At 36.2% G+C, this 24,840-nt stretch overlaps 1 protein-coding gene and 1 long non-coding RNA gene across 3 annotated transcripts in view; one reads left to right on the plus strand and one right to left on the minus strand.

Annotated features, from left to right (window-relative positions):
- Positions 1 to 11,221: 11,221 nt before the first annotated feature.
- LOC127553966 (uncharacterized) lies at positions 11,222 to 19,137 on the minus strand. Of its 2 annotated transcripts, XR_007951857.1 has the most exons (4): positions 18,975 to 19,137; positions 16,627 to 16,755; positions 13,977 to 14,142; positions 11,222 to 12,222 (listed from the first exon to the last, which is right to left on the minus strand). It is a non-coding gene; the product is annotated as an uncharacterized LOC127553966 (long non-coding RNA). The 2 variants fall into 2 exon arrangements; XR_007951856.1 differs by having other exon boundaries at positions 11,222 to 14,142.
- A 127-nt stretch (positions 19,138 to 19,264) lies between these two features.
- The window catches only part of ACOT9 (acyl-CoA thioesterase 9), a 32,368-nt gene continuing 26,792 nt past the window's right edge, over positions 19,265 to 24,840 (plus strand). The window contains exons 1-2 of the mRNA XM_051985108.1: positions 19,265 to 19,388; positions 24,111 to 24,208. Of these exons, the coding sequence (XP_051841068.1) occupies positions 19,369 to 19,388; positions 24,111 to 24,208 (118 nt within the window). The 5' untranslated portion in view covers positions 19,265 to 19,368. The remainder of the gene's footprint in view (positions 19,389 to 24,110; positions 24,209 to 24,840) is intronic.

Here is a 24,840-nt window from a genome sequence, read left to right on the forward strand (position 1 = left end):
ATTGCTCCACATTCTTTAGCTAGATATGCAATTTTAAGTAGTCCTTAAACTCTGACCTATCATTTCCCTCCTTTCTGTCTTTTGGAGAGAGGAAATTCTGGGGATAAGAGCTGCCCCTATTATAAAATTCTTAATAACAGAAACATTCACCACTAACCTGGCACCACTATTCAGTATAGGATAATAAATAAACATGCTTAGATGACATGACACTCTTCTTAGAGGAAATTAGCTTCAAATCAGCTTGCTCCTTTGGGGGTCAACCTTAGTCATCATAATAACACACCATTTGGCTTGTTTTTGATTGTTCTTTCCAATCTCAATTCATTTTTGGGATTATTTCAATTCCCACCTCAGAATGATACTGACTTGAGGATTGAACATTGATTGTTGAGCTCTAGCAGGGGACTGTCATTTTTTGAGAAGCCCTCATCATGCTATTCACTCCATTCCTTGGACAGATCTACTTTCCCATCAGGTTCTGCCCCTCACCTCTTACCAGGGATTGACTATGCTTTAAAAAAAAGAAAAGAAAAGAAAAGAAAAAGAAAGAACAATGAGAAGCAAGCTGATGGGGCAGCTAAGTGATACAGTGGATAGAACACCAGCCTTGAAATCAGGAGGGACTGAATTCAAATCTGGTCTTAGACACTTAACACTTCCTAATTGTGTGACCATGGGCAAGTCACTTAACCCAATTGCATCAGCAAAAAAAATCCAAAAATTATAATAGTTATCAGTGAAAATAAAAAGTATCCAAGGCAATCACATTAGACTTTGAGTAGAAAATGCCATCTGCATTCAAAAAAAGAACTATGGATTTTTAATGTAAATCAACACATACTATGTTCACTTCTTTTTTCTGTTTTTTTTTTCCTCTCCCATAATTTTTCCCTTTTGTTCTGATTTTTCTCTCTCAGCATGATTCATAAAACAATGTGTATTAAAAACAAATAAATAGATTTTTTTTAAAAGAAAAGATAAAAACACAAGAATCTTTCATATGTTTCAAGCCTTCAGTTGGGGTACAGCTTCTCAAAGGTGTTATTCCTTTTATAAAATATAGCAAAAAAACCTCCCCAAAAAACAACAACAAAAAACAAACAAAAAATAAAATATAGCAATCTGTAGAGGATTTTGGTCTATGGACTATAAATTCAGTTCTTCTGTCTTCCTTTCCCCTGATTCTTCAACCTAAATCATTTTTTATTCTCATATACCTCAGGTGAGGAGGCTCTTTTTTGTAGCTTGCTCTGCACTATGTATTTTCTACCTCTGCTTTTATTTGCTCAAATTCTTCTTCTATCTTTAGCTTTGCTATGAGCAACCTATAAAATTATATTTCCATATAGGGACAAAGACTTAGAGAAAGGCCAAGTTAACTGACCTACTTAGTTGTAAAAAATAACATAACAAAAGCCAGTGAACTGATAAAACTAACCAAAATAAGAAGTGAGTGAAAGGAATTACACTGAGTGTGCATACTTAATAAGTTAATCTCTCACTTTTTGCAAAAACCATAAATAAATTTACTTCATACATTCTCGTAGCTCTAATTAGATTTCTAACATTTGACTTCACCTTCTTAGATCCTTTTCATCAATTGAATATGTATCTTTGTTCATTTTTGTATTCCTTATTTCAATTTCTTTGCTCTTTTTTTCTGAAACATTAACCTATAAATATAAAGGAATTTATTTAATTGCTCATTTTTTTCTTGATAATTGTATTTACTTACTCTTCCATCCTGCTTGCCAGTAGATTAGATTCCCAGAGGTAAGCTAATTAACATTTTTTCTCCTTCAAGATTCCAGGAGTAATCCTGAGGGATTGGGGAGCATCTTTCTTTAATCTTATTGACTTGAAACCCTATTCTGGTATGTTCTCTTCAATGTTAATTACTAGTGATTAGTACTTCTGAATAATTTAACCAATTAAAATCATTAGCTTTTACAGAGGGATATTTGCTGCAAAGGCATAGTAAGGACAGATATTATAAAGCATTTGCCCAAAATGGGCTGGGACTGGAGTTACACTTTCACATCAATCACATTTCTGTCATAGCTTGAGCAACTTTTTTTTTTTTTTTATCAGCCCATTTTTTCCCTTAATTTATTGTGACTTCAGAGGAATTCTAGTTTAACACACTTTGATTTCCATAATAACTGAAGGTCTTCCTTCAGATTGTTTGCAAGTTTTGTGATTTCTTATTTTATAGAGCAATGAAACTCTGAAAAGGTGTACCTGAATCAGACAGCAGAGTGCTTAAGACTAATTACCTATTGGATGTGAGATAATGGCTCTATGGTAAAGTGGTGGCTCTCCTCACATTATGGATTGGCCCTTGCTAAATGTGGCTTGGTGAGGTAATTTTAGGCAAAGATTGGAGGGCTGAGGGAGAGAGATCAAGGGTCACTTGACTGTAGGACGAGGAGGAAAGAGGCTGAAGATTCTGGACTCCAGAGTCCCAGATACATCTTTGGCAAGCCTTGTGGCAGTTTACCTGCCTCCTTCACTTCTCTCCCTAAAGATCAAGGACTTTGATTGATCCTGACTCTGATTGATCCTGAGGCCCTCCAGGGAGCTAGCCCAGACATTATATTATTTACATTTTTAAATTTAACCAGTACATGTCTCGAAGTTTTAATAGTGGGATTTATCTTTGGTGATGATATGTGGATTTGTTTGATCAGAATTTTGTTGTGTATATTCTAAGGTTTTAGACAGCTTTCCCAGACCTATGGCTTCAAGAAACACATATATTTAGCATTGGAGAATCACAAATAAACAAAAGGAGAAAGTATTCATGAATCATTCTTCCTTTTTACTGCATTCACACTATGTAAATTTAAGCAAGACACTCAATTTCTTTGATCTAGGGATTTCTTATTGTAAAAGGAAGAGTCTCTTAGTATTTCATCAAAGAGAGGATGTGAACATAGAATACTCCTCACATGATATTGTCTTTATTTGACTCTGCATATTTGAGTGTTCTGTTCTGATGTTTTTACTTCTTATGAGTTTGTCTTATTGTCTCTTAGCAGCTTCTTTATTTGACCAGACTTCTTTAATTTCCAATCTTGTGAAATCCCTTTGTTTCATTATTGTAGTCCCCATTCTAACTCTGATCTTACTTTATATCTCATTGATTAGCAGCACCTTATAGATGTATCTGAATCAGTTTAATTAATTGGGTTGGCTATTACTTCCAACATCATGATTTCTAAGATCCTTTTTAAGACTAAAAAAATTTAGCGTTCTTCAATTTTCTCCCTTATTTTGTCTTTTTTCTCATTAAGTCTCCGGTTCCTCTTACTTCTCTAGGCACGCTTGCTGATGTGTCCTTAGATTGTATCTCATTCAGAGTAAGAAAGTTCTTGTCCTTTTACCCTCATCAGACCTAATTTTGAGTTATGTGTTGAGACCTGGGTATTTTATTTAAAAATATAAGCAAATTGGCTCCTATCTGGGCCAAGGTTTTTTTTTTTTTTTTTTTTTTTTTTTTTTTTTTTTTTTTTAGCTTAAAACTTTGGTATAAAAAATTATTGAAGAAAGTATAAGATATTTATTATATATTTCAACAATACTATATGATGATCAATTCTGATGGACCTGGACATCTTCAGCAATGAGATGAACCAAATTAGTTCCAATGAAGCAGTAATGAACTGAACCAACTATGCCCAGCGAAAGAACTCTGGGAGATGACTAAGAACCATTACATTGAATTCCCAATCCCTATATTTTTGCCTTCCTGCATTTTGGATTTCCTTCACAGGCTAAATGTACAATATTTCAGAGTCCGATTCTTTTTGTACAGCAAAATAACGGTTTGGTCATGTATACTTATTGTGTATCTAATTTATACTTTAATATATTTAACATCTACTGATCATCCTGCCATCTAGGGGAGGGGGTGGGGAGGAAGGAGGGGAAAAATTGGAACAAAAGGTTTGGCAATTGTCAATGCTATAAAGTTACCCATGCATATAACTTGTAAATAAAGAACAATTTAAAAAAAAAAAAAAAAAAGGAAGTAGAAGATATTTAGCCTGAAGAAACAAAGATTTATGCAAACGTAAGGGGGAATTAGAACTTTGTTAACAGAGGCTGTCAACTTGTGGCTTCTAGTATCTATTTGATGTTTTTCAAAACTTTGAGATAATTTGAATGACAAGGTGCTAGTTAGTGGTAGTGAGGATAATGAGAATTAATAGGGTAAATGAAGCAGTGTGTGTAATTAAATCTGGTCTCCAAAAGACTCAACAGGAAGTACTAAGTACCAAGGGTACCCTGCCTGCATCCTGAGGCAAAGGAGAAGTGAAAGGAATTAACTCACTCTCAGTTAGGACTAAAAACCTTCTTTTGAGAAGATTCAAGGAAAAAAAAAAGACTTTCACTGCCTGAACAGCCCTTTTGTGGAAGAGCCAACACTGATCTATGAACTACAAACAATAAAGAAAAAATATTAACCATTTCCGAGACATGTTGGATTCATCACGGTAGGGAGGGAGATATCACTCTAAAAGAATAATGACACATTGCTGAAGCAGCAGAAGTAAAACTTCAATGAATAGCAATATGAGGGAGCCATGGTATTAGAGTTAGAGATCAGTAGCAATGAGTAGAATTCATTGAATGAAAGCTATGGAACCAAAGTGGAATAAGAATGTGATAAAAGAGTTTAGCATCATGCCAAGGAACTGCCAGGAGTGTAACTGACAGAAGCAGTAAGAAAACTCAAGCATGAAGAGGTTTCCCAGTTGTGATACAAGGGAGATGTCACTAAAGCCTTTCTTTACCTTGGATTGGGCATTTTCAAGGGATTTGTTCTCTTCCCTACCTATCTTCTCTCCATGACTGGACAACAACTTGCTTGATCTTTTGGTAAAATAGGCTCTGGATGGAGGCTCAAGTTATATTTCTTCTCCCTAAGGAGATTGTAAATTCAGTTGAAGGAGACATGTTAATTATCTTCAACTTCATATTTGAAGATGTGATATAGGAGAGGAATGAGACTTTATGTTATGTTTTTTTATTCATATAAGAGTATTTCGTCACTGTTCTGTAACCATGGCTAAAATGTTATATGGCTAGAGGAGACAGAACTGGTATCATGGGTAGAATGGGACATTTTAGCTCAATATAGGAAAGACCTTAACACAGATACTGAAAATAGAATGGATTGTCTCAGGAATTATTGAGTATTCTATCACTTGAGAGTATGCAAGAAGACAGAAAACCACTTGTATGGGAGAATTAAGAGGGTAGGAAAAAAAAAAGAAAGAAAGGGGAGGGGAATTTTAGGGTTTAGAGTTTTGGAAGCAAGATATTGTTGTGGAAGAAAGTTCTGAATTTGGTATTAGGAGAGAGTTGAGTTCAATAATTTCCTCCAGTACAGATTCTATAAACAAAGTTACTAACCTTTTCTGAGCCTCAATTAACCTCATTTGTAAATTAAGGATAATAATGCTTGGGGTAACTTGAGGATAATAGGGTTATTATCCGTCAAATAAGATAGTACTAGTGAAGGCCTTTGTAAATCTTAAAGCATTATATAAACATTGGCTATTATTATTGGAGGAAAGCTAGTCTTAAGTGATGGTGCATGCATTTTACTAGTCAATGGCAAGAACTATAAGGATAAGGGGTTATAGATATAAGAATGGGCTTATCAATATAGATATTGAAGTTTGTGAAACTGACAGCAGGAAAAAAATGGAGAAAACAGGAAACTTGTTTGCAATATCATGGAGAAAAGTATTAGAGTTTTAGGAGATTTATAGATGACAGTGATAAGGATTGGAAGAATCTCATGAATTTCAAAATGGAAAAGCATGCAGGTCAATGAAAGTAGGAGCAAGGAATATACTAATTCTAATGCCGGACTTTCTGAATTAGGACAATAGCCAGCTTTAAAAAGAGTTTTTAGAGATAGGGAGTCCTCAGGGGAAAGCTAGATCTCTATGAGTGCAAAGAAGTTGCATGGTTCAAGAAGAAAGAATAGAAATCATAGGACTTCTGTCTCTTGCCACCATAGGCAAGTAAACTCACCTCTAAGTTTCAGTTTCCTCATCTGTAAAATGAGAGAATTGGTCTAGATAGCTTCCAGGGTCTTTTCTAACTTAAATCTATGAAACTATGGAGGGGGTGTTGTGTTTTGGGTAAGGGTTCATCTAAAGAATCCAGAAGAAGTGTGGCAGAGTGGATAGAGTATTGGATTTGAAGTCAGAAAACCTGAGTTTGAATCTTGTCTTAGACATCAACTAGCTGTGGGATTCAGAAAGTTATTTAACCTCATTAAGGTTCAGTTTTCCCATACATGAAATGGGGACAATAATGTTTGCATTATCTACCTCATAGGGTTACTGTAAGAAAGATGATATATTGTTTACTTTGTGTAATGTCTCTATTCATATTTTGTATTCTCTGGTGATGGGAACTTTATAAATCCAGTAGATATCATTATCATCCCATCAATCATAGAGATATTTTTATCATTCACTTCCATCTTTCCTGTTTTTATGATTTAATGGGATCATCAAGTCTCCTCTGGAGGGGGTGGGGGGGATAATTTGATTCTGCAGGGTATATAACTATTGTACTCACCAATATCTTCTTCTTAGCTAGGTCTATGGTGGTTACCATACCAAGATGGAAGGTGGGGGAGGCTTTATTGTTCTAATTAAAGACCTCTTTTTACTTCTAGCTCTGCTATTACCCACCTACACCCACCCCCAAATAATACAGACACACATATTTGTTGCTGAATCCTTTCAGTTGTGTCTGATGCTTTGTGATCTTATCAGGGGTATTCCTGACAAAGATATTGAAGTGATTTGCCCATTCCTTCTCCAGATCATTTTACAGATGAGAAAAACTGATGAAGTGACTTGCCCAGGCTCACATAGCTAATAAGTAGTAAGCTAGTAAATCCTGAGACAGGATTTAAATACAGGAAGATGAGTCTTCCTGCCTCTCCAGGTCTGGCACACTATCCATTGTGTCTTCTAGCTACCCTCAACACACACACACATGCACACACATTTATAAATATATATATACACACACACATACATATATAAATATACCTATTTACCTATCTCACAGGTTTGTTGCTGTATGGAACATTTTGTAAAGCTTTAAAAGGTATTTTATAAAAACACATATGAGTGTGTGTATGTGTGTGTGTGTGTCTGTATATATATATGCACATATGTGTTTTATGTATATTTGTATCTATGTATGTGCATATAGATGCTATTATTACAATAATCCTTGAGACTTGTTTCTACTCTAAAAATCTGCAAAATTCTAAAAGAACTGAGAGAAAAGAATTGAGAAGTAGAGGTGAGAAGGGAAATAGGCACTCAGGGAATGGGAAGACAGGATTAAAGAGACCTTACCTTAGCAAAACATAGTTCTTCCTACCCTTTAAGGCTTAGGATCCTCACTCCCACACATCTAGCTAAGCAAAAGACATTAATGATGGAGTATAGCCTGCAGAAACAAATGATTTACCTAGATAAACAGTGCTAAACAGGTTTGGCAGTCCCATAAAACTATACATAAAGATAAGTGGAAAAGAATGATGAAAATATCTCTGTACTTATAAATATGAAGTAATGACAGTAATAATGATATTATTCTGTATTTTCATAATCCCTATGTCCAAAGAATAAAAAAGATGAATTTATACCTAAGCACATATATTATGCAAATTAAACAACCAAGACAATTTTATAAACTATAAATCCAAGCAATGAAAAATATCAGTGTCTTTTGAAGTTATAATTTTTTCTGGGCATAGGAAAGTGTGGACTAAATGACCTTTAAGTTTCTTCAAGCTCAAAATTTATGCTTCTCAAAACCCATTTATGGTTTGTCCATTAAAATTTTACTCCGATTTTCTATTGTGGCCCGAAGGTGATGCTGAATTCTTAAAGGCAATGTCACTGGAACATAAATTATGATTATAATGTTGTGACTGAAATTAATGCACAAACTCTGAACATGATCAATTTAATAGGTATGTTCAGATTGGCTAATAAACAGCTTCTCAGCCTCCTCAAAAAGCTAAGATGCTGAAAGAAAACTAATGGATCAATTTTATAGACAAAAGGAGAAGGATCCAAAAAACAGAAGGCAGCATCACAGATGGGAAAAACAATAAGATTGGTTAAAAAATCAGAAGCATGATAGATATGGAAAAGAATATGATTGGCCAGAAATCGGGAATGCAGGACTAATGACATCCCCTTTTCCCATCTTGCTATGGATTCTGTTTGATTTAGTCCATTCACAAGGATAACTAATAGTATCTATGTTACATATTTCCTCCTATTGTACAAGGACAATTAGTAGTATAGAAATAATAGATTTCTGTTGATTAAAATGACTTATAGGTGATTTTTGAATTTACAAATTTCTGAACTTAATCCAAAAACAGAAACAAAAAATGACTTAGGCATTCCATCAACTGTGATACAGAATAAAATCAATTACAAAATAGAATAATTTTAATTTCTTCAGTATCAAAGTTGGAAAAACTTCAAATATGGGTTCCATCATAGATTAGGCATTATGTATACCATCACGTTTAAGGTGAGAAAGTTTCTTTAAAGAAAGTTGATCATCAGCTGCACAGTAATTTATGAAGATAATGTATTAAGATATAGTGGGGTTATTGGAGGGCAACTATATAAATTAAATCAGGGATCCTGAAAGTATTTTAAGAATTTTTAAATTTATAAGTTGTGGCAAAGTCTTAACTTTTCAATTTCAGGAGTTTCATGGAAACCCCTGAGATTTTGATTTTTTCTTTAAGCCATGTTGTTAAGTGTTGGCTGAGCTAGTTATATCAATATCTGAAGGAGTGGCAGTAGGAGAATTGTAGTAATCACTAGCACTGGTAGTTGGCTTTGGTTGGTTGTTCATCCTTTGTTTTTGAAGAGGACCAATGATGTCACAATGTTGGGTTCATAGTACAATGTGTTTGGCTATGGCTATGAATTTGGAAGGTGTTAATCACAAGTCAGGCACAAATAGTCCTTTTGAACATTTGGGATGGTGATGGTTCTGGATTCAAACACCTCACATTTCCTTGCTTTGCCCACAGAGTACAATTTTCTTTGATGTGGGAACATTATTCTGGGAGGTCCTATATCTGTCTCCCATGTCTCACAATCAGTACTAAAGCTTTTCAGAGAGACCTTGAGAGTGCCCTTGTACTGCTTCTCCTGACCACCATATGAACACTTGCCTTATGTGAGCTCTTTGCAAAACAGTCATTTAGGTATATATACAGACTTACACCTGCAGCAGAGTTTGAATATTTGGCAATTTAATTCAAGAAAGGACCTCAATATGCAGTACTTTATCTTGCTAGATAATCTTCAGAATCTTTCTAAGACAATTCAAGTGGAATCAGTTCAGTTTTCAAGGCAATGATAGATATTCCAGGTCTCATAGGTGTGCAATAGTGAAGTCGGAAACAATTTATTGCTGACCTACTGGGAAAGCTGAATCAGCACAGTTTTGGCAACAGGGAGAGTTGGATAGCTATCGTGTGAAAGTATAACCTATGGACTGGGCAGATAACAAAGATTTGTGGTAGACAGAGTGTCTGTAAGACTGTAAGAAAAAATAGATTGATATGTGAAAGCCTGAGCCTGACCAAAAATAGAATTGATTTAAAATGGATAAATGATACTGTGGTTTGAATGCTAAGCCTGGAATCAGGAGGACTCATCTTCCTGAATTCAAATCTGACCTCAGGCATTTACTAGTTAGATGATCCTAAGCAAGTTATTTAACCCTGTTTGCTTCAGTTCCTCCTCTGTAAAATGAGCTGGAGAAGAAAATGGAAAAGCACTTTAGTGTCTTTGCCAAGAAAATTCCAAATGGGCTCATGAATAATTTAATGCTACTGAAATGACTCGATAACAATAACCAAATAGATTTGAGAAGTGAAGATTGTCTACCAGAGAAGCACATTTTGTCTCTTGAAACCCCTATCTAAAGCTCCATTTTGTTTTGATGTGGTTCTTCTGAACCCCTACTTTGTGGCTTGGCATCTTAACATTTTGAATACCTATGCTTAGGAATTAGTCTGTTTCTATATCACTAATAATAACGAATTTAAAATGATTGTATTTTAAAGAGCAAAGTGGTAGGAAAAAGCCAAGAATTATTCAACAATTGGCTTCTCTCTAGAGCCATGAAGTAGAGATGAGGAAAGATAGAGGAAGTGATAAAATTCAAAGCTTCTCATAAATTAACTCTAACAGTTACCTAGTGAAAAATAATTATATTATCTCTTATTCTATCATATTCACATACATATTTATATATACATATGTACATATATTGTGGCATATATACATGTATATATTCTTTCTAGATTTTTGAGTTACAGAACATTTTCTCGAATGTTCATTGGCTTATTCACTACTTAGTCATGGAAATGTCCAAATTTCAGGAATTTATTGTTTTGAAAAGTAAACTATCGTAGATACATGGGAACTTTAGAATTTGTTTCCATCTGAAGTAACTGCTGCAATTGACCCTTCATCTTTCTTATCTTATTACATAATAACTATAATCCAGGAAAGAGATGAATTAAAAAAAAAAGACTTCTTTTTTCTACTGAAAATAAAGCATATAGCTATTTGTTCTTAAACTGATATGGTTTTTCAAGTACATTTGCCACACAAATTGGGTATTTGGGTAGAAATATTCTCTTACTGGACCACTACATCTAATCCAACAGCACAAGGAAAGGCAGTTACTAAATACTGGCTCATTGTTTGCTTATGCTGTTTAATGTTATCATTCTACTTATTATAATGACACTTTGATAATTTCTTATGTATCTTTGCATAAGCATTGAGTAGTTCATGATTGGACATATTTATTTTAATTATATATTGGATACCATCTCTGTTACCATGGTACCACAAGAAAACAGTTAATGGGCTTGAACAAAAACCAGAAAGGTGTGGTACAGAATTGACTCCTTAGAGCAATACTTCCTAACATATTAGAATTGTTACATAATATCTAATTTGCTTCCGTTCCTGGCCATCTTTGTCTCCCTTCCCCAAAGTGTTGCTTAGTATATATATATTTAAAGTTATATTTTGCTTCTATTACATATTTATATTTATATGTATATATCTATTGTTGAATACAAAGAAAAGTTAAGCAAAAATACTCTTTTTTTAATTATAGCTTTTTATTTACAAAACATGTGCATGGATAATTTTTTCAACATTGACCCTTGCAAAACCTTCTGTTCCAAATTTTCCCCTCCTTCCCCCCTTCCCTCCCCTAAATGGCAAATAGTCCAATACATGTTAAATATGTTAAATCCAATATATGTATACATATTTATATAATCTTGCTGTACAAGAAAAATCTGATCTAGAAAGGAAAAAAAAACTTTAGAAGGAAAACAAAAATGCAAGCAAATAGTAACAGAAAGAGTGAAAATGCTATGTTGTAGTCCACACTCAGTTCCTATATTTCTCTCTCTGGGTGTAGATGGTTCTCTTCATTAATGAACAATTGAAACTGGTTTGAATCATCTCATTGTTGAAGAGAGCAATGTCCATCAGAATTGATCATTGTATAGTCTTGTTATTGCCAAGTATAATGATCTGGTTCTGCTCATTTCACTTAGCATCAATTCATGTCTCTCTAGGCATCTCTGAAATCATCCTGTTGGTCATTTAATAATATTCCATAACATCCATATACCATAATTTATTCAGCCATTCTTCAATTGATGGGCATCTATTCAGTATCCAGTTTCTAGTCACTACAAAAAAAACCTGCCACAAACATTTTTGCACATACAGTTCCCTTTCCCCTCTTTAAGATCACTTTGGGAGATAAACCCAGTAGAAACATTGTTGGATCAAAGGGTATGCACAGTTTGATACATTTTTGAGCATAGTTCCAAATTGCTCTCCAGAATGGTTGGATCCGTTCACAGTTCTATCAACAATGTATCAGTGTCCCAGTTTTCCCACATCTCTTCCAACATTTGTTATTATCTTTTCCTGTCATTTTAGCTAATCTGAGAGGTGTGTAGTGGTATGGGAGAGTTGTCTTAATTTGTAAAAAAAAAAAAATGACTCTTTCATTGTGCATAGCATTTCATAATCATAGTTTCTCACCTTTATATAGAAAGGAGAAAAATCCCTTCCATCCTCAGTTCTGTGGAAGCAAGACAATTCATTTTAATAAATCTGAGTTGAAGTATCTTTCATTGATATTTTCATTTTGTTACTGTAGTCATTGCATATATCAATTTTTTTTCTGGTTCTACTTCAATCTGCATCAGTTTATGAAATCTTTTTTAGGTTTCTCAAAATTCCTCTTATTCCTTAAGGTATTACAGTAAGTTAAATTAATACACCCTAACTTGTTTCACCATTTCTTAGTCAATAAGTACCCACGTTGTTTTCTAGCTTTTGGTTTAACATATATCTAATTTAATGTATAAAGACATTTAATAAACACACATTACAGCATATAAATAATTTCTTCCCTTCCAGACAAAGAAAAAGATCACAAAACATAAGTAATGAATTTGTTTTTATGCTTTAGCTTGAAGGAAACACATTTCTAGTTTTCTTTTATATCACATTGCGATTAATTTTATACTATTCAGCTACAAAATAATTACCTAGAGTGACTGTTATTTTAATACTAGCAATAATCACTCTTTATGAACACCTGGTAAGAAATCAAGATATATTTGCCATCTAGGAGAGGGCATGGGGGAAGTGGAGGAAAATTGGAACAAAGGGCTAATGATGAAAAATTGTCCATGCATGTTTTGAAAAATAAAAACTTTAATTAAAAAAAAGAAATCAAGATAGTTTGAGATATGAAGAGTTTGCACAAAAAAGCCTCTCCAAGTCAAATGCTTAAGCTACAGTGCTTGGGAAATAGTAGGCGCTATATTAATGCTAATCATCATCATCATCATATTAGAATTATTATTATTTCTAATTTGTACTCTTGAAACACTGTATTCCCTTGCCTAGAATGCTCTATCTCTTTATTTCTACCTCCTGGGTTCCCTCAAGTGCTGGCTAAATTCCAACTGCTACCAAAAACGTTTTGCATTTCTTCTCAATTCTAATGCCTTCCCTCTGTTTATTATCTTCAGTGTGTACTGCATTTGTCTATCTTGTTTGTACATAGATGTTTGCATATTGTTTTCCATGCGTGAGCTCTTGGAGAGTGGTGGTTGTCTTTTTGCCTTTCTCTGTATCCTCAGGATATACACAGTGCCTGACACATAACAGATCTTTAATAAATGCTTTTTGGTTGACTGATTGAATATCCTTTTCAGGTCACCAATTACTATGCTATCAAAAAAAAAAAAAAAAAGCGTAACTTGTTTTAAGGGAACAATTTAAAATCAGGCTCCTTAGTTCTTTTTTATCGATATCCCTTATTTTGTTAAACTCAGAGAGCTTATTCAAGACCATAGAATATAGGAAATATAGAAGAGACAATCTTTGTGTTAAGAGCAACCAGTCTTAGGTTGTACAAAACTGAACCTCTCTCCAAAACGAATAAACTGGGAAGAGTTTGGATGGCCTTTAAAATCCTTTTAAGGATTTTCTTTTAATTTTTAGTAGCCACACTTTTCCCGGGCCTTTTTTTTTTTTTTCGCCAAAATGATCTAATAAAATTATTTTAGGTTTTGAGATTTGTTTTCAACTGACAGTCTTCTAGCAATATCAAAAAAGAGTTTTATAGAACTGAACAAATGGGTCCAAACTGAAAAAAAAAAAAAACTATCATTTTTCTCTCCTCCTCACCCACAGTTACCCTCAGAAGGACCTGGGATAACAGGGATGAAGTTTATGGGACAAAAGAGGTTTAATAAATCCTGTGCTATCTGGACTTATGTTCTGTGATTATGCATCAATAAATAGTTATTAAGTGCCTACCATGTCAACCAGGGTCATCTCCAGTCGTCTTGAAATGCATCTTACCACTGGACCCAGATGGCTCTGGAGGAGAAAGTGAGGCAGATGACCTTGCACAGCCCTCCCTCACTTAAATCCAATTCACTTGTGTGTCATGGTATCAACTACTTGATGTCATGGTCCTTTTCTGGAAAGGATAAACAACAACCTGTATAACATGCAGATATATATATATACACACACACACACACACACACATATATGTCATATGACATATAATTTTATGTTCTATAACATGCATTTTAACGATAAAGTAAATTAAGGATTTCAGAATAGGTAAACAGTGTTGGGGGGAAAAACCTCACTGTATTGGAAATGAAGAAGCCTGGGAGCTAGTCTCAGATTTATTGCTACTCCCTGAATGACCTCAGGCAAGTCATTGTGCTGAATTTCCCCATCTATTAAAAAGAATAGGTGACCCAGAAGATGTTAAAGATTTCATCCAGCTCTGTAATTCTACAAATCTATCTGACAACTAATTTTAACTTTGTATGTATATAGTAGGTAAAATAAAAGTCAAGAGAAAATAAATTTAATTCTTGAGGGTAGCAGTATATTAGACAGAGCACTGGTCAAGGAATCAGGTAACTTGGGTTACGGGTAAATCAAATAACTTCTTTAGGCCTTTGATTCCTCCCCTTCTTATAAAATGAGGAGATTGGGACAAATGATTACAAACATATGATCTCAGTTGGAAGGATCTAAAAGAGTCATTTAGTCCAGTGATCTCCAAACTTTTTTTATCACATACTTTCATCAGTAAAAAGTTTTTGAATATATATCTTCAATATATGGATATTAATTTATTTATAAATTATAGTATACAAGAGAGGGGGACTATATATGTATATGATATAGGGTACTCTCAGAAGAAATAAATTCTCCTTATTAATTTATGTTGGTGCCTGTATAGCAACTTATAATGTTAGTGTTGCCTAGAGCACACAGAGAGAAATATTTTAGTGATTTTATTAAAGTTATCTAGTCAGTCAGTATGTGTCAGATTTGGGATTTGAATGCAGGTCTTTCTGGTTCTGAGGCCATGATGCCATACTTCCTCCATAGCATATGATAAATATGATATAGTACTACTAATAGTTATTTGCATTATAAAACTTTGAAAAGTAGAAATTAAGAAAGAATGACAAAGTTGAAATATTTTATCTTAGAATATTATTGTGTAGAAGAGACAATTTCAAACGTACTTTAGGAAAATCACTTGGACAGTTATATGAAAGATGGATTGGAGAAAGGAGAGACTCCATGCAATGAGACCAATTATGAAGATATTAGTACAGTAATACAGATGAGAGGTGATAAAGCTCTGAACTAGGGTGGTAACTAAATGAGTAGAGAAAAGTCAGATGGGAGAGATGTCATGGAAGTTGAAAAGACAAGATTTAGCATCTAACTGGATATATAGGGTGAGAAAGGGTTAGAAACAGAGGATCAAATCAAGGTTATGAATCTAGGTGACTTGAGGATGGTGGGGGTCTCAACAGAATTAGGGACTTACAGAAAAAAGGGTGGGTTTTGGGAAAGATAATATAATGAGATTTGAGTTGCACATCAAAATCTAACCATTTCTGCTCATTCTGTGAGCAGAATCCTCTTCTTTTACTTTGGTGGACATCTATCTCTAGCATCTGTTGGTTTTTCTACAGTGATGTGTAACAAACAGTATTACTGATTTTTCTGAAGCAGACGAAACACTAGATGGCCCACATGGGTTGCTAATTGCTAGTTATTTGGCATATCATCCAGCAGAGGGCTTCAGAGACCTTGGAGCTGCAGTGACAGTTGTCTAAGACCTCTGGGAATTTATTGACAAATTTCATGTCTCTGAAGGAAGTAAACTCTTGGCTTAGACATTAGAGTCGGTAGCCTTGGCTCCAGACAGTACCTGGAATTCTGCCAGATTCTTTTGCCAGCTCGGTATAGGATTTCCCAGGGTTTCTGGACCAATTCCAGTTGTTGCTGGATTTTCAGCTGCACAGATTGCCCACAGACTTGACCAAGGTGGTGTTCTCCCTTCTTCACTGAATATAAGCCTCTATTGGATTATTCCTCTTTTGAGAATTCAAGGAGGTTTCTGGAACCCATTTTCGGGATGAGATTGCTAATGATCAAATTTATCAACTAGAGCAGAGTCAATAGATCATGGAGGAATATGTCAACTTGAAGATCTGGATCCTCAAGTCAAAATTTAGCACAAAGTAATTTTTCTTGCTCTGGCAAATCAATTTCTGAAGAATTTGGTCATGACCATTCATTACAAATTAATTTTGGTAGACATGACTACCACTGGGATCCCAAAAAGAAGGAGAAAAATATGAGATGTGTCTGACCTTGTTGAGATATTTCAGTTTCATTGCTTTTCTGGATTAGCAAAGAACCTGGCACATAGCAGACAATTAATAAATAACTGTCAGCTTCAGGATTGAAGCATATGATGAATGCTTTGGCAAATGTGGGATTCTTAACAAATTTGCTGGTAAATAACAATTGTTTGGTAGTGTCAGTCAATAGACATTTGTGTGCCAGGAAATGTGTTTATCCTCCCAATACAAAGAAAGGCATATATGTAAGGTTAGGGGAAGAAATCACTCACCTCCTTTTTTCTACCAGTGCCACTAGATGAACAATTAAGCAGGCAGCTTTAACTGGTTGTTATATAGGATTGTACTGATTACTCAATTGGTAATAGCAAAAGCTGAATTTAAGTCTTCTGACTCCAAATCTAGTGTTGAAATTAAAAGAGAAACATGAACCTTCATCTATATAATCAGATAATCCAAAGTTGACATTAACAGGCAGTACTTTCCATCTGAATAGGTTAGATTTAAAGAAAGCTCAAACAAGATCCAAGAAGCTTTTTTAGAGCTTTCTGATTAAATACACAATACCTAGTTCAATTAACTAGTTAATAAACACATAAATACTCTCCTTATCATGAGAATAAAGATCTCTTAGGCAGCCCATTTGTGGAATTGCTAAGATGACTCTAAAGTGTACTCTGGAAAAGGACTGCTTTCTAGTGAAATGCTTTGCTGATTCTTTCTTAAGATAAAACCAAAACTGCAATTTTCTCACCTGATATTATGTGTCTGGATCACTGAATTCTGGGAAGATCCCATCTCTACCATGGGATAATGTGGAATCAATTTTCTAGCAGTTATGCTTACAAAAATTTTTGACTGGCATTGATATCCAATTATATACTTGTAGAGGGCCACAGACAGTAGGGAAACTCTGGGTGAGGTATAAGACCCTAAAGCCCAGAGGGAACCTGCTAACAATGTCTGGTTCAGCTCTCTATCTTCCCTAAGGCCTCTCAGCTTTCCTGAGAAGTCATGGAGTGGTGACAACCTATTTTGTAATTGAAGCAGAGTGATATCAGATGGCAGAGTGATATCAGGTGGCAAACTACATACAATAGCAAGTTGTTTATGTGGTCCCACTTGCACAGTATATACTTAGCACATGCCCAGTGTTGTTTTGGTTATATAAAGGTATATAAGGATGAAAGGACTGGGACTAAATGGACTCCATATTTTCACCATCCTTAGAAGTCCTGCCTCATCACTCCTCTACTAAGACAGTATGTTTTAACCACCCCGGCATGGGGGCTCTAGAAAGCACGATATATTTTGTCACCCCAACTTGGGGGCTCTAGAAAGCAGGACACAAAAATACTCTGCTAATATATGTTAGTATACTCTTCCCAAACATAGTTGACTATGTTTACTTGTTACACAAAATTGCAAACTGTTTCAACCCACTATTATCATGTAATTAATGACAGCTCAAATGTAAATAGAACTTTATGGTTTATAAAGTTTATAACATCCTATCTTCACAATAACAGTTTGATACAAGTATTACACTATTGTTACAGATAAGGAAACAGGTTCAGAGAGGTTCTATGACTATATTGATTTTATTTATTTATTTGTTTGTTTGTTTATTTATTTATTTGTTTTCTATGACTATATTGAGAAACAAATCTGGTATTGATAAGCTGTCATTTTGTGGCTCTGAGATTCAGTTTCCTCATTTATAAGATGGGGATAATACAGGTTTGTTGTGATACTCCAATGAGACATAACAAATTCTTTGCAAACTTCAAAGAGCTATGTTAATGGGAATAATTATTATTATTGTTTGTACTATTAATCCTGTCTAAGCCAGACTTTTGACTTCAAGTCCAAGGCTCACTCCATTATACATTATCATTTTTTTTTTCAAATGCATTCTCCCCAGAACCTCCTTAGGTTCAATAAAAATTTTAAGCCACAGGGAAAACCAAAATCAGTCACAAGACATTTGAGCGCTTATTGAAGGCAAGGTACTGTTTTAATGACATGGGAAATACAAAGATACAAGTGTGTCAAAAATCGATACACAATTAATCATCATCAAATGAGCTTTGGAGAGATCTCTGGGTAAAAGTGGATGATCTGGGAAGATTTTAGTCTGCCAGTCAGCTGACAAGCATTTATTAAACATTTATTAAATGTTTATTATGTGCCAGGACTGTGCTTTTAATGATAAAACAAAAAAAGGCAAAAACTCCCCCATTGGAACTTATATTAAAAAGGGGGGAGATAATGGGCAAAGAACTATGTATACACAAGGTATATGCAGTGTAAATGGAAGGTGATCTCAGCTAAGGTTTTGAAGAATTTATTTGAGCTTTAAAGGATGAGGTAGGATTTGAAGGAGTGGTGAAAAAGGATGATAAAAACTTTGCCTTACTCCTTGACCTACTGAAAAGAAGTATGTAAAGATCATTGGGTCCGCAGCAATGCATCCTATGTTTCAAGGATTCTTAACCTTTACAAAGGACCTCTTTGCCACCCTAATGGAGCCTATGGACCCCTTCCGAAAGCTGACATTTTTAAAGCATAAAATGAAATGTACTGGATTGCAATGGAAATTGTAATACTAAAAAGTTACCAAAATATTCCAGGAACAACGTCACCGAACTCGGATTAAGAGCGCTCAGCCTCAGCAGACGCGGAAGGAAAGCAGAGTGTGTGCATCTAAATTTACACCAAGGCAGGGCAGGGGGCAATGGCTTCTGGGGCATCGGTGACAGCTGCAGCAGCCTGACGGACACCCCGAGCTGAAGCCTCGCCTCCTAGGTCCCTCCCCCGGGCCCTCCCCTTCCCCACCCCGTGCCAGGGACTCCGCGAGGGCCACCGGGAGAGGTCGCTACCTGGAAGAGAAATTTGGCTTTGGGAGCTTTGCATCGCTTTCCCTCCCCTAGGCAGGATTGGGCTGGGCCGTCAGGTCCGCGTCGGCGCGTTTCTTGGGCTGCAGTTGCTGGGAGACTGCAACTAGCTGCACGATGTGGCGGGTAGCGACGCGGTAAGGCGCCCTCCGGAGCCCTGGGGGGAGCTGGGCTGTCATGGGGCTCCTGCCTATTCTCCCAGCTCCAAGTGAGGGTAGGGGGCCGGGAGGCGCTCCTGCTCCTCCTCTGTCTCTCTCCTCCCCTCCTCATTCCTTTTTCTCTCCCTTTTTCTCCGTCCTCCCTCCCTCTCCCCCTCTTCCTTTCTTCTCCTCAACTTTCCTCCTTCACCATAGTCCTCTTGTTTCTCTCCCCCATCCTCTCTCAACAATCCCTCCTCGTTTTCTCCTCCCCTACTTCCCTCTTCTCTCATTCTCCCCATCCCCTCTTTCAGTCTTCCCGTCCTCTCCTCTCATCCTCCACGTCCTCTTTTTTCATTTTCCCCATTCTCTTTCTGCTCCCCATCCTGTTCTCTCTCTTCTCCCCCATCCTTCTCTCTTCTCTTTGGAGTGATGCTTTATATCCAGCCCCCGCCCAAACCTCTCCTTGCCAGTGTCCCACGTATGTCCCTTTAAGTTTGTAAAAGTGAGAATAGGGATGCAGAGGTGACGGGATTCCACGGGGCATTATGGCCGATGGGCAGCCAGCTGTTTGTGTCTGTTTTCTGCTGCTTTTATTTAGCTGGAGCCCGGATTGAAGCTGGGCGAAGTCAAAAAGGCTTCCTGGCCATCTTTGAACTCCCTTCTATGGGCCCCTGGGTAGTGTGACTCCGCCCTGTCTCTGGGAGGCATGCCACCGGTGACTAATGCTGTGGGTATTTGTGCAACGCCCCTCTCTTCTCGCCGGTATTTTTGTTAGAGAACGGGGGTCAGCTGGTCTCCTGCAGATTATGGGTGTGGTCTGATTGTGTAGTTTCTGCCCCTTCCTTCTCTCTCTCTCCTCCTCCCGTGTAATAAAACCGCGATGCGTGGTCTCGGAATTTGATGATAAAAAACCGGGGAACCCTTTGCAGGGAGGGAGGTGGGCATTTCTTGGAATGGTTTTAACCGGAAGTATAGAATGTGATTGGAAACTGTAATAAACCTTTTCCAGAAACTAAGGATTTAGGTATAAGTTTCACTTATAAAGGGCCTTTGTTAGGTTTTTGAGAACTGGCGGGGTGTCAGACTAATTTGGGCTCAGCCTCATTCTGGCATTGTAATCTAGTGAATGGCTCTACGGTGCCAGGAGCAGTTTGCCCACTGTCCTGACAGGAAGAACTGTTTTGCCTGGCAAGTACCATTTATCATAATTAGAAAACTTTTTATGGAGAAATGACTCTTTGATGACTAATATTTGACAGCTGTGGCTTTGTTGTATGTACTTGGGTGCAAGTGTATGTGATCGAATTATTTGAAAGAGGGTTTTGCCTCCTGAGTTACAACTCTATGAAAAGACTAAAGACCAGGGTTCTTATAGAGTGTTTTACCAATCACTCACTATCTCTGTACTCTCTGTTTAGCTCAATACTTCTGATTTGGACAGTTCACTTTCCTTTTCTGGGCCTCATTTTACTCATCTATGAATGAAAGCATTGGACTAAGATGAGATATAGGATTCTTTTCAGCTCTGTGAATCTGTGAGGAGACTGGAAAAGCTTCCTACCTTTCTAGTCTTCTTAAATATTGTTACCTTTCATACTTTCAAATACCCACATAGAAAAATGTGATCTGTTTACACTGACCTGGAGACATCCTCTGCCATGTCTCTCCAGATCAGGATTATCCTGGAACTCTGTCCTCTTATTTTTCTATCATCTCATTTGTCTTCTTTTTTTCAAGACAACTTAAATTCTACCTTTTGCAAGGGACTTTTCCCTGTCTCCTTTCCTGTCTCCCTGTCACCTTCCTCTTTCAGATTACTGCTTTGTGTGTGTGTATATCTTGTATGTAATTAGTTACTTTTGTTTTCTCATCCTTAGAATTAAATTTCTCTAGACTAGAGCAAGGACTGTTTTGTTTTTTTGCTTTTGTATCCTCAGTTTTATTAGACACAATGTCTGGCACTCAGTAAGTACTTAATAAATGCCTGTTGACTGACATTCTGTAGGTTACTATGTTGTAATAAAAAGTTAATTTGGGCTGATAGAGTCTTTCATCTGTGAACAGAGTACTCAATTTAAATAAGATATTTAGTTCATGCAAATCTTTTAAAGGTATCACATAGTTTGAATTACCCTTCATTGACTCTATACCAATTTCTTTTAGATTTTCAGGAGGCTAAATTTGTGAGCCAGTGTGCTGCAATGGAAAGATTCCTAGTTCTGGAATACATTAACCTGGAATCAACTCTAACACTTAATCCCTGTTTTAGACAGATTACTTAAACTTCCTGGGCCTTAGTTCCCTCATCTGTAAAACCAAAGAGGTTGGATTAGCTGGCCTCATAGGACTTTTTTAGCTCTAGAGTTTGATCACATGAGATTTTGACATGTATTTCTACCATTTTCTAAATATTTCAGGCAAAAGTTATTTTATTGCAGAAATATAACACACATGTATATAGTACTTTAAGGTTTACAAAGCATTTTTCTTTGCAACAGCTCTGGTGTTATTTTCATCCCTATTTTACAAAATCAGGAAATAACTCAGATAAATTTAAATGAGTTGTCCATGTTTAGAGAGCTATTAAGTAATCTCAATTTGGGATTAGAACCCATAACCATACTCCAAATTCATCATTTTTTATGTTGTACCAAGATGCCTATTTCAATGTCTACTATAGTATTTGATTTGTTTTTACTAAAGACAGTACAGCAGATTTTTAGGAATAAGAAATGTCTTTGGAAGTTGTCTAGTCTAATTCCTTTGTTTTACAGAAGAGGAAATTAAGGGCCAAGTGATTTGCTTAAGTTCATAAAACTAATTAGTGTCAGAGACACCCAGATCTTTGAAATAGAATCCACTCTTTTCCCCCATATGCTATGATAATAATATATTGTGGAAAGTAACATAATATTCTTTCTTAACTGCTATTAATAGATAGTTCCTCCCATAACATGCTACTCTGATGATTCATATTGTCAGAAAGGATGCTGGATTTTCATAGGATTTAGAGGTAGAAGAACAACTCCAGTATTTTGCACATGAGGAAAGTGAAGGTTCCATGATGTTTTTCCCCCTCTCAAGGTCATCTAGGTAGTTTTATACTTCCTGAGCTTTAAGGATCTCAAACCAACCTGGAAAGGCTGTGACATTCTGCCTCTCTTAGCTGTAGATCAAGCCAGGAAAATTAAGAGAATCACCAGAATGCTGGCCACCAGGTGGTAAATTTCTTTGGCCATATCAATTTCTGCAGCCCATCTGTTAAGACATAGTAGAGTTGTATGATTTATGTTGGTAATGATATGGTACTCCTGTTGATAAAAATCACAGGTCTTTACAATAATAAGTAACAGTAAGCCCAGTTTACTTAGACTAAAAGTTAATTATTTGTTAAGAGTGCTAGGAATCTTTCTGAAGCTGTATTGACTTTTTCTTTTTGGGGGTTGGGGCAAGCGTGACACCATTCAGTAAATGATTGCTTTTCTTAATTCTTTTGGCCTGAAAGAGGCAGTGTAATGTAACCCTCAGAGAACCTGACTCCAAATCCAAGCTATTCTGTATTATCTATGTATGACCCTCAGCAAGTCACTCAAGTACCCTCACTGGGACTCTGCATTCTTACTTTCCAGACCTCATAATCAATGATCTTTGACTTATTGTTGTTGTTTGTCCTTCCTTCTCAAAGAGGACCATGACTTAAGGAAGGTGATATTATGACTTGCATCTTAAATTAGATTTACGTGAGGGAGAGCTGTGTAGAATCATCAGTCTCACTTTCTCTTCTGAGAACATCTGAGTACAGTGGCTAGATAATACTGAGAGGGACTGGAGATGGCCCCAGATGCTGTGGGAGACTTTGGCCTTTTAAAGGTAAGGTCTTTCCCAAGTCTTAATTTCCCTGAGTCATTCACCATTCAGTGATTAAGGGTAGGGAAGAAATGAGGCAAAAAATGGCTCTTTTACCTAGTTTTTAAAAAAAAAAAACAGTCTGAGAGGGGAAGACCTTCAGGGTTTTTGGACAAAACAGAAACAACTGCTATTTACTACAATTTTCAGATGTGCCTTTCCAGGCATTAGTTTAAACACTAAGAATCTGATATGTTACAATAATAAAGAAAAATTAGCCTACCTACTAAGACCATATAATGTTGTATAAATCAGGACTTCTTAAACTTTTCCCACTTTCAATCCCTTTTTTGCTTGAGCAGAGGTGTTTCTGGCAGTATTTGTTGGCATTGTATGGCATGAGAGCATGTGCAGGACAAAGTGTTGTGTGTTCAGAACCAAGGCTGTAGTAAAGTGTCGTGATGTAACCCAGCCTCAGTTTCCTCATCTGTGAAACATGCTGGAGAAGGAAATGGCAAACTACCCCAGTATTTGGAAGAAAATGCCAAATGGAGTTTCAAAGAGTCAGACATGACTGAACAACAACTTGTAATCCTACACATTTTATTTTATACATTTACAAACATCATTTTGATAAAGGATCTACCAGTTTCACCAAATTGCCAAAAGGGTCTGTGACATTCAGACTCTGGGACTTGATGTTCTAGCTAGGGAGGTGATACAACCACAGAACAAAACAAAGCTGGTATCTGATTAGCATGATACTAACCTGTATCTGGATAGAAAGAAAAGATTCTTGTTCAGTAGTGGGGGGGAAAGGGGCTTTCCAGCATTTTAAGCTTAATTCTAAATTGATTTTATTTTCACTTTCAGATTTTGTGCGTTAAATAAGGGACGGGCGAATCTTGGCAAAATACCTGGCCAAGAGACATTTAATAACAGAACCAATGGAACCTTCCCTACAAAAGAAGGTAAGTGGTACTGGATGAACTTTTGTTGATGATGTATCTATATTGTCACTTCTACTCTGATATGCCTCAATTATGTGAGTTAGAATTCTGCTATATGTCACTTGGCTGATCAAACATTTGTAGGAGCATGTTAAAGACAGATTTTTTTTTCAGTCAATGAGAATTTACTAAGTGCCTACTATGTGCCAGGCATAGTGCTAGTGGCTTGACCTGAATAGAGATGTAGATACCCTGGGGGAAAGCTGCATTTGGGGTGTGAGGTTCCTTCTGGGCTCCTTGGAGCACTTTATTTAAGTGATATCCACCTTCCATGTTTTCCTGTTAGATATATGTGGGAAATGAAGGAGAAGCCATAGAGAAAAGATACAGACTTGTGGCAAAGAGACTGATCCTTGAACTATTGCAACTAAATGGCACTAGTAGAATGCTAAGCAGTAGTAGAAGTAATATGAAATTGGTCAAGCTTAAATTAATAATTTCAAAGCATCCTCAAACTATGGATTAACTTTAACTGCACAGGTTTGGTCATTATAGTTTAAAGTATGATCTCTGAAATGGACTAAATTGGCAGATTTTAAGATGTAAATACGTAAAAGGTCCTCCAAATGTCTTAGTGCAATTTTAGCTGTTGA

Source organism: Antechinus flavipes, chromosome 3 (genome assembly GCF_016432865.1).
Source record: "Antechinus flavipes isolate AdamAnt ecotype Samford, QLD, Australia chromosome 3, AdamAnt_v2, whole genome shotgun sequence".
Classification (NCBI taxonomy): Eukaryota; Metazoa; Chordata; class Mammalia; order Dasyuromorphia; family Dasyuridae; genus Antechinus; species Antechinus flavipes.